The 10800-nt window shown below is 44.2% G+C and overlaps 1 protein-coding gene across 2 annotated transcripts in view; it reads left to right on the forward strand.

Moving 5' to 3' along the window:
- Positions 1–10800, forward strand: part of SLCO3A1 (solute carrier organic anion transporter family member 3A1) — a 152716-nt gene that overhangs the window by 132497 nt on the left and 9419 nt on the right. For both annotated transcript variants that reach the window (XM_055815314.1, XM_055815307.1), the window contains exons 8-9: positions 3190–3365; positions 6525–6589. In XM_055815314.1, the coding sequence (XP_055671289.1) occupies positions 3190–3365; positions 6525–6589 (241 nt within the window). The remainder of the gene's footprint in view (positions 1–3189; positions 3366–6524; positions 6590–10800) is intronic.

Here is a 10800-nt window from a genome sequence, read left to right on the forward strand (position 1 = left end):
TGAAATACCAGTTTTGAGGTGCTTTCAGCAACCCCACAAGTGTGTGGCACATGCAAAGGTGTTACATCCTGCCCTCTTCCTCCTCCTCCCAACAAGAAAGAAGTCAACACCTGGGCAGCAACATGATCATTTTAACAAGAAGCCAGCTTGTACAGGGCACACAGAATAGTGTCTCACCAGTTCGCTGAGCCCTTAGCAAGAATAGAGCCAGTGTGGTCCATGGCTGGAGTGTGGGAACAACTTCTTTGCTGTGCTGTGCAGGGCAAAGCTTTGGCTCCTCTGGAAGGAGCACAGTAATGAAAATTCAGTTGCTGCCCCTTCCAGTCTGCCGCTGCCTGACCTCCTGCTCTGCAAGAGCAAACCTCTGAGCAAAAACCTCACTCTCCCTCATCCTCACTCTTACTTATTCTTTCTTATTTTGCCTTCTCGTCATCATCTTGGGTTTTTTTCCATTGCTTTGTTTTGTACTGTTTTTTTGCAGTAACATCTTGGACACAAATTAGTGAAGCAATAGCATCCTCTGGAAAGGGCATTATCAGGAATTATGGACCAGTTTGGCCATGCAGTGGCCCTGAGGCAAAGCCAAATTGCCAAACCAGGTTTTAAACCCATAATCCAGGTAATGACCTGTCTAGAGGGTCTTGTGAATGTTATATGCTCGTGATGAGCCAAGGGTTGCTTTTACTGGGACATAAAATTCTCTGAATGCTTTATTTAACTTTACTGCGTTGGACATCTCTGACTGCCTCTCTCCGCTTTTCCTCTGTGAACAACTTCTCAAAGCAACTTGTAGCTCAGTATTTTCTTTTTCATTTCTTCTCTCTTACTGAGCTGATTGCAGAGGTGCATCTGTCTAAAAAGCCCTAGGAGCATTGGTGCTGATAGGCAGAGCTTAGGCACTGTCAGGAATTTCTCTTTCAAGCCATTCCTGGGAGTGACCCTTGCGTATGAAGCCTTTGATTGTGCATCTTGTTTGTTTGATGCCATTGCTTCACACACCCTTTTGGCTGGAGACGCCTGAATGCCTGGAATTACCATGCTGGCATCTCACAGCTTTGCACTGAAGTGCCAGCTTGTCCCTTCCCTGTCAGAGCCAGGGTTTAAAAAAAATGAGTAATTAAAAACGTGGGTAATTTGCATAGGTAATCATCCCAAACTCAGGAGGCTGTTAAAGGTGGAAACTCTGCATCTGTGCAGCTTCACAAGCACACAGAAGATCTGGGTGTGCAGGCTGCTGGGCCCTCGAACACTGTGATAATGTGTGGTTGGATGAGGTGGGATTGCAGACAAGGGAATCTACAGCAATTTGGCACGGGTAGCAAAAAGTTGCCCCTCCTACAGGACAAAGGTAACACTCCATCTTTGATGTTTCCTTTTTTGATGTCTGTGAGTTGTATAGTGCATCAGTAATAAAAGATCAAAGATCTCCCAGATAAGGATGAGATGCAGCACTAAGCAAGCAGATGTTGGTACAAACTACTCACGCTGCTTTGGGCTAGCACCTTGATGCACAATGGTCAGAAAAGCAGATTGAGGGGCAAATTTTCAGGCAGTGAAGGTAGGGACCTGCCTCGTGGTTTATGAAAATCACACCAATGGCAGGAGAATCTGCCCCACCATTGCCAAAAGCAGGTACTTTCTGTCCATTGATAAGAACCCATGGGAAATAAGGGGGCAGTTCTGTGTGTTTGCCATGATAGAAATGTTGTCCCAGGGTATTTCAGTGCAGGCATGTACTTTCCTGGACTTAGATGGGTTTTAATCCACGGGGCTGTGTCCAAGCTGGTTGTTAGCAGTGCACTGCAGTGAGAGCTAGGAACTACAAATTCCTGTTGTCTCTGTGCAAACACCACTGCAGTGGTGCTAATTGTCACCATACCGAAGCCTTCAGGTGGCAGCTTCTAACTCACAGCACAGGAATTTGTTATGTTAATTATTACTTGCCAGCCAGAAAGGCACCTGTATGTCTAATCCAGCTTTCCTCGAGTTCTGCACTGCGGTCTCTCTTGCCCTCTGTGCGCTTATTTGGAAGAAAATCATTTGACTTCTATGCGGAAGAAAGAGATTGGTGTCAGAAAGGCTGGAGTTGTATCCCCGCAGATCCTTATCTTTGGAGGCAGTGAACCAGAAAGTGTGCTTTTGTATGGTCCTAAGGGGACCCAGCAGAAAAGCAAAGGAATTTCCGCTTGAACATGGTAGAGGGGAAGAGGAGGAGATTTAGCTGTTTTTCAATATGTTTTATTTTATGGTGTTACTCCTCTTACAAACATGTGATCTGCAAACCCAGCAGGCTGATGAAGACAAGCCATGAATCATTTATGATCATTTCTGTATTCGTTAAGGGATTTCTTGGTAGTATTGTGTGCCTTAATTGCACTGACTTCCCCCACTCAGAAATTCAGGAGGGTGAGCTGGAAAATAAGAAAAAAAAAAAATCCCTAAATCTGTGACTGGCAAACAAAGCTTCTTTTCACATCCTGCCCTTGCTGGAGAGATCACAGGAAAATGCAGTCATTTTTCCCTCCTTCTGATCACATATTGATAAAGTTTATCTCAACTGACTTAGCTTTTAGCTCAACACAAATCCCACTGAACCAGATGTAATTCATTAGCCCTGTAGTGTACTTGAGTCCAGTAGTGTCAGTGCCATCAAACTGTGATAGTTCAACTCTTGGTGAGCTGCAGCACCCAGCGTGGGTGGCTCCTTCCCGGGATTCAGGGTGCTGGAAGCAGGCGTTGAACCTGCAGCCAAGACCAGTGCTGCAGATTTACCTGCTTTTAATGTACTTCAGTTTAATTGCAACAGCCAAGAGGACGGAGGTAAATAAGAAAGTAATTACAACCATAATTTGGGGATCTTCCTTGTCGCAGGGACACAGATCATTTCTTTATTCTCCTCCAAAGGGGTATAACTTGGTAATAATTTTGTTGCAGTGACGTTTATGGGAGAGACTTGAAAGGAGCAGAAGAAAAGAAACAAGCCAAGGGACAGCTTTCCCTTGCTGGTAGCATGCATCGGAGCTGACGAACCTGTGAAATTCTTTCCAACCCCCCCTCAAATAAGCACTTAGGATTCACTTAATTGACCATTAGAGGATTCAGAGTTGCTGTTGGCAAGCTCTTGTACCAGAGGGCGGGTGGTGGGGGCTGCGGCTCTCCCTTCTCCTGAACCCCTGTGCTCCTCTGCAGAACCTCAGTGGCTGTTCATGCCTCACCTCGGTCCCTGCTGAAAATGCCACCGTCGTTCCTGGCAAATGCCCCAGTCCCGGCTGCGAAGAGGCCTTCTTGACATTCCTCTGCGTGATGTGTGTTTGCAGCATGATCGGGGCCATGGCGCAGACACCGTCAGTCATCATACTCATCAGGTAGGACCACTGCCAGGAGGAATCCATAAGTGTAAGGGGCTGCTCTTGGGGTGGGAGCAGGGCTGGAGGGACCGTGGGGTACTGCTGGGAGCTGCAGGGAGCCGGGGGTCCTGCACAGCTCCTGGGCTCTGCCTTTTGGGGCTGCACTGACTGTCCCCAGATCCATGACTTTGGACTGAACCTCGCTTAAGCCATCAGCCAATCCTCCTTTGACTAAGCACTGCCTGGTGGAGACACCTTGAAAGAGCTGCCTGTATTTTCAAAAGATTTTTAACCTCCTCAGCAAATGAGGAACTATGGGCACGGGCTTTCTCATATGTTGCTGCCTTTACATGCAGGCAGGAGTTGGGGATGTGAAAGCCCGAGCAGTCCTGGCTGAATTTCAGCCACGTTGTTTCAAGTGTTATTTAAATCATTTTCTCTCTAAGCCACTGTTTAGCTTGGTAGCGCCTGGTTCGTCCATGGCATGACACCACTGAATTCAGTGCCTGCAGTGCTGACTTGCTAGAGAGAAACAGGAATTGCTTGAGTACAGCTTTGGTAAAATGGGAGTGAGGAGGGACCGGGCTTGCAAGCCAAGGAGGTCCCTGCAGGAGTGCTGCCAAGAAAGGTGGCAGGCTTGTTCTTACCAAGGCTGGGGTTAGTATGGGAAGGGAAATACAGACATACAGGTTCTAGTCCCGGTAGTAAGCATGTGAAAACTGCATCAGGAAAGGGGCAGAATTGCAACCCCATGTTCTCAGCATGTAACAGCTTAATAAGATAGCTTTAGAGGTGGCTTGGAGATAACGGAAATCATGGAAAAATGAAAGGCTGCGGCAAAGACTAGCTTTGGTCAATATCCCCCTGGCTAGAGTTTAACTTCTGGCACCCTGGAGCAAGTCCAAGAACAGAAGGAACTCGAAAGTCTGAAGGACATCTCTGAGTTGAACCGACATGAATAGGTGGGCAAAGGTAACTTTCTCAAATAACTGACCTTGTGTTATTTCCAGACACTGGGAACACTTCACCTGATGATATACATGTATTTCTAAGCCCACGTTTATCCAGTATTACTTATCTGTCCCGACTGTCACTTACTGAGAATAATAACCAGAGGCATAAATAGCAGATCCATTCTGCTGCTTGGAAAATTCCAATAAAATTCAATCAATAAGGTCTGTATTAGAAACACAGTCTTGAGTGGATCTTGGACAGAACAGCTCTGTGAGGGCATATCTCCCTGCAGGAGACGAAATGAGATATTCCACCTACTAGTTCATTTCTCTCTTTGCATCTACAGTAGCTAAAGGGAAATCAAATTTCTCATGATAAATATTGTGGCAAAAGTAATTTGAAGTTTGAAGAGTTCTTTGTTCAAGGGAGCTGCCAGCACCTGTAGGATCCTGCATGGAGACATCTTAGTGTCGACTTGAAATGAGATAAGCCAGTTGCCAACCAGGAAGAAGAATAGAAGGGAATAAGAAAAGTAAAGGGAATATTAAAAATATTCAGCTCACAGCTGTAGGAAATAAACAATTCACACATCCAAATTAGTAACTCCCCTCCCCTTAGAATCACTGATAGCTACTAAAATGCACAGGAGAGAGCTTTTCACCATATACCGCTTCGTGCTGTCTTGCAACTGCCATCTTGGATTGCTAGAAGAAAATTTTGGCTTATGACTTGTCCCTGATGTCCGTGGCAGTGACAAGTAGCATCAGCAGCTCCTGTGTATGGTTAATTTAAAATGAACTTCAGTGTCTACAAATTAGATGTCTTGTCTAGGCAATCATTTATTCACTGCTGTAGTCAGTGAGAAAAGGAGTTGTCATCAGGTGGCAACTTTTTCTCCGCCTTAAGTACGGGAATTAACTTTGTACTGAAATTCAAATAGTGGATGGAAGGACACCAGCACCAAGGGAAAACCCACTATAAATATTTCATGTGATAACCTATTTTTTTCCATAAAATAAACTTTAATACTCCGTTTCCTTCATTTCCCACCCAACTGTAGAACTGTATTTGAGCCAAGTCGTTAACCACTGGGACATTTTTCCAAGGGTAGATACTTCCTGGCATAAAGGCTTTATATTGAGCCTGGGAGTCTGCCTGAAAACTCTGCTGAAATTCATCCAGAGGTCACAGGCTTCATAAAGGAGTCGTGGTATAGCGTTACGTGGGCTGTGTAATGTTTGAGATGAGGGCAGGTGATCAGAACGGTCTTAACTTAAAACCTGTTGCCATTTCTGGCTGTTGTATAGGTGTTGTGTGATGCCCCTCCAGTGTATTTATACAGAGGACCACCACTGCCACCATGGATGCCACCAGCAGTGCTGCCTGCAGACCTCTGTAAGGAGTTAATGGAAGAGGCAGCTTAGGCCTTTAAAGTTCCCTTGTGTGATGAATCTATTCATAGGGGGATCACTGTCCTGCTTCCCCAGCCTTTATATACTGTGGGAAATAAAATGCTATTATAAGACTTAAGACCAAATTAACGGCTTCTGACATTCCAAAGGCTTTGCAGAGCCTACCCCAGGAGGATGACTTTAGCCAGTAGCATCCTTGAGTGAAGCATATTAGAATGCAATGAATTACTTTTTAAAGCACCTTTGAAGGATAACACTAATGTGATAGAGTGGGTTGTGTTTGTAGCAAAAGGCAGTGCAACCATTGTCTGCCAGGCATAAAAAAAAATTGCAAGCTAAACTCATGCCCATGAAAACTGGTCTTCTTGACACTTCCTTTTGGAGGCTTGATTTAACAGGCTGACTGAACCTTTTGGTCCATCGTCCTTCTGTCTCTTGTTCCCAGTAGTCTGGGAAGTTGCAGAACAAAAAGTTTTCTCTCCCTCCGATTCTCATCATCTGGAGCCTTGAAAGCGTGATGGGGAGCTTGTAAATGGTGATTTACTGGGATAGGAATTTCATTTTTCCCCATCCTATGACAAGATTAGCTGCTGTTATTAATGACTTAGCTAAATTCCTGAACCTGTCACCAATGCAATTACTTTTGGGGCTGTAGGCAGTTCAGACGAAGGGAGAAGAAAAACCCCATTAATGACTTTTTGAAGAGGTGGTGGTGGCATCCTGGCTTACAGCACAGAATGGCCACGGGGTGTGTTAATCAAAGCAGAACAAGAAGAAACGATTTCACTTTCTTCCTCCCTCCTCCCTACAGAACCGTGAGCCCTGAACTCAAGTCTTACGCTTTGGGGGTGCTTTTCCTGCTTCTCCGTTTGCTAGGTAGGTACAAAAATTTCCTGTCCTTTCTCTCGCATTGTTTCCTCCCCCACAGAAAACGTGCAGAAGTTGATTTCTACTCCATGCGGTGCTGTGTTTGTCATGAGTGAGGTCTGACACAACAGGGTCCAAGCTCTCTCTATGAAGGATATCACATTAAGGCTTTTGAAGGCACTTTTCCTGCCATTTGAATTGTGCTAATGGAAGAAAATGTGGTCTTGCATGAGAATTGACCATTTCTGCCATGGTCCCATGCAGCCGGTTACTCTTCTATAGCTGTTATTAACATGTCAGCAGCTTGCAAAATTACTGCTGTATTCCGCATTGCTGAAGTAGAGGAATATGTATTTTTATCCTTTTTTGAGGGACAGGACCTGTGTTACATGGTGTATTTGCCCCTTCCTTTGGGTCTCTCAGAAGGAAGAACAGTAAAATGAGACAGACTGAGTCCTTGTACCCTTCAGTGGGTTAATATGCCATTAAAATGCATATGGCTGTTCCTCTGGACCAGTATGTGCTTCTCATACTGGTATTTATTAAAAGGAACACGCTAGGCTTTAGTCTGTTTAGCTGCTTCTTGGTTCTGGGTGGAGGGTTTTTTCCCTTTTGAAGAGATAACTCCTATATTTCAGCTCGTTAATCTCAATAGTTCAGGGCAAAATCCTCAGATCCATCATTGTGTGGGTCCATCTCATCCACAGGGTTTCTGCATGTTGTGGGGATGGAACTTTTTTTTTTTTTTTTTTCAGCAAGGCATGGGCAGTACCTTCCCTGCTTGCCCCCCCAGTCTCAAAGGAGTGAGCTGGAGCATCAAGTGCCATCTCTTAGGCTACAGCAAGACACTAGGAAGTATGGGACCAGAAGTACAATACCATACGTTGCTTTGAATAAGTGACCTCATTTATTTACTTGTTTCTTCTAACACCTTACTCCCCATTAGCTGAAAGGGAAATGGTGGTCCCAGACCAGTTTGCGATAAAGCCAATTAGATTTTCATTGTTTTTGGTGAAGCAGCTGCAGTCGTACAGAGAGCTCCATCAAGTAACCTTATCGAGAGCTCAGCTAACTCGAAGGGAAGCCTGGGCTGCCTTGGGTCAGCTCTGGTTCAAGCCTTGCAAAGGCAGCATTTTCTTTAGCTGTTGCTGCTGCTCTCAGGTTTTGGCCAGTCTTCAGCTCTCGCTGGCTGAATATGGAGTGTCAAGAGGTGAGTGTGTGAAGAGGGTGGCTGTGGGCTATTGTTTCCAAAGGAAAAAGTGTTTAAGGGGGGGAAGATTTTCTCTCTTTTTTTGCTTTCAAAAAAGAGAAGCCCCCTGAGATAGCAGCATGCTGAATTCCTCTAAAACCAGTCTCAGACATGTATGCTTAAGTTGAATATATCTTTTTCTTCCAATAAAGAAGCCAAAGTAAGAATTCAAACTCAAATCTTTATATGTTGCTCTGCCACTAAGGAATTCCCATGAAGTAAGACAATGCATCCTGAAGCATATCAGCAACGTAGCTGGAACCCACAGAAAATGAAGCGAAAGGTGCTTTTCAATATGAACAAGGGTATCCAAATCTTGCCCGTAACAACCTGAGGTTTGAGAATAGCTTTACTGATTTATTTTAAAAGCTGTTCAGTTCACCTTTAAGCTTTGACTTAAGAAGACAGTGATAATAGCTGCTTCTTGAACCAAAGGAGAGTATTAAATATAGGAGGTATGAGACCCCGAGGTGCAATCGTAGCTAATAGATTTCAGTAAGACAGAAGCAGCTTTTTTATACAACCCTACAGTTTCAGCAGTGAAATATATATATAGCAGAAAATTTTGCAACACTTTGCAGTAAGAGGTAAAACATGATTGAATCTCTTTAATATTCACTGTAATAACATGAAACATGACTGAATCCCAGTATCCTCTGGATGTATTGTCTTATTCCGTAGGAATTCTGCTGTGAGAGGGCAGTGTAACAGTGTCTTCGTATAAAAACATTACTACAGTTTCTCAGAGAAGAGATTAAAGCAATGCCATTGGAACCAAAGATTTGGAGTGGAAGTGTCAGGGCTGGCAAAGAGTTTTAGACTCGTAAGATCCTGAATGCATCCTTTCTGGATGGTGTTCACCGTGCATCCTAGCAAAGCCTTCACTCACTGAGGCACTTGCTTTTGTTTTTCCTACAAGCCCATTTTTTTACCTCTCTTCTTCCAACATGAAAAAAACCAACAGTGTTTCTCTCTCAGAAGGACTTCCCAATCTGTGGTGCAACCCGTTAACTCCCTTGTCTCAGAGGGTCTAGACACCAGGTTGCTCCTATGAGTCTTTTGTCCTCTCCTCTGGTAAAAATGACTTGAAATACTCTTTAAGGTTTCCACATCCGTGCCTGCATTCATATAGGTAAAGCTTTGGCGTTCAATGAAAACAAGTCCTTCCTCAAGTCTTATGAGGGGCAATTTCCAGGCCAAATTATCTTGAAATACTGGAAAGCCAGCTAAAGCCAGCAGATGGGGATGACAGCCCTCCGAAGTTCAGCCTGTAGACCTTCAAAGCTTTGTCTCAGGATCTCTCGGCATGTTAATCAGTAGGAGCTCACACCTCAAAATTATGATCCAAATGCAGAAAGCGTGCCCCTCCTGCCTCCTTGCTCACCGCCACAGCTGGATGTTACCCGCTTAGGTGGCATCCAGCACCAGTGCAGCATTGAAGCACACAACCTGCTTTCAGCAGCACAGTCTCTTTGCTTGTTTCTGGCAGGAGCCCAGCTGAATTTTTAAATTCTAGGTTAAGTGTGTAGTTGTCCACATGTTTCAACAAAAAAGCATCTTTAACTTAGAAGCAGAACCAGCCCAGTCATTGAAATGCCGAACAGAGGGCTGGCGCTGACATTTTCCCAGAACCAGGTTTTTAGATGTGATGGCTAGAGCTAGTGTTTCTAGCAAAAAGATTGTCTTGACTTTATATCATCTGTTTTTTGTTTACTACATTTGTGCTCTTAATGGCTGGTTAAAATGAATACCAAAAGCCCATATAGCCTTTCTTAACTCCTGCATTTATTAACATGTAAGGAAGATCAAACAAAATCTGCAGGCTCTAGTCATCAACAAAATAAAATAAAGAGATCTCGGTTACCACAGGAAACAGTAAAGACAACCAAGTTATTTGTAGTCTTAGGATACATGTCATGGATGTCACTATTTTGCTGATGACAAGCTGAAGGAAGGTATTTTTTTTAAGCCTGGAAATCCAGGTTAATGATGAAACTGTATCCAAGATTAAACACTTTTCTGTCTAGAAACTGCAGTCCTTGTGTCTGTCTACATGTGTATTTATAGAGTCTCAGGCATTACAGCACCTATGGATGCAGTGATACTGTCGAGGGTATGTTGTGCCTGTTTGTTGTTGGATTTCAGTAGATGCAGTGCTCTCCTTTGCTTGCTGTCTTAACCCACAGCAGTGGTTTAACCCATCAGGATTTTTCCAGGGTTTATCTGCTTCCAGTGTCCCCCTGTAAATATAGAAGAAGGAAGAGAGATGGTTTACGTTGTGTAGAACATCCACGTTTTCTTCTGGCTGCTGCATGCTTGGTGCACGTGTGCTGGCTGGGGAGTACAAAGTTGCAATGTGGATGTCCAAACCACTGCTGGGGCAGCGTGAAACAGGGGCCTCGACAATGTCCCTGTAGGAAGGGGAAAAGTAGAAAAGCAAAGCGTTGCCTTTATTAGTTAAATGAGGTTGGAGTGATCACTCTGCTTTAAGATTGCAGCTCTGCTGCAAACTGTGATTGAGAAACACTCATCAGTAGTTAGCTGCGTTGGGAGAATCCTGCTGTGATATTTCATTTAACGGCGCACAGAAATTTTCCCTTCTTTTCAGATTTAATCTTTGGCATCTATTAGAGGCCATTATTTCTTTTCCTTAGACTCAGAGAAAACCTTCACCTGTGTCAGGGAAAGGTCCAAAAGTAGATCTCAGTGCCCCAGCTGATTTCAGGCTCTGAACTGGAGTGCTATGGCATCCTTCAGGTGAGCACCCCAGAGTGCAGAATTACCAGGATCTAAACAGAATGCAGCAAGGCTGTCCTTCTCCTCTTTCATTTACCCCTCCACTCAGTCTCATTAGGCAAATGAGAAGCTTAATAAAAGCCACTTAAACTTGAGTAAAATCCTTCCTGCATGTTGATATCAGCAGGAATCTCTTCCATAGACATTGAGTCCAAGCTAAAAACTTATCCACAGA

Source organism: Falco peregrinus, chromosome 1 (assembly GCF_023634155.1).
Source record: "Falco peregrinus isolate bFalPer1 chromosome 1, bFalPer1.pri, whole genome shotgun sequence".
Classification (NCBI taxonomy): domain Eukaryota; kingdom Metazoa; phylum Chordata; class Aves; order Falconiformes; family Falconidae; genus Falco; species Falco peregrinus.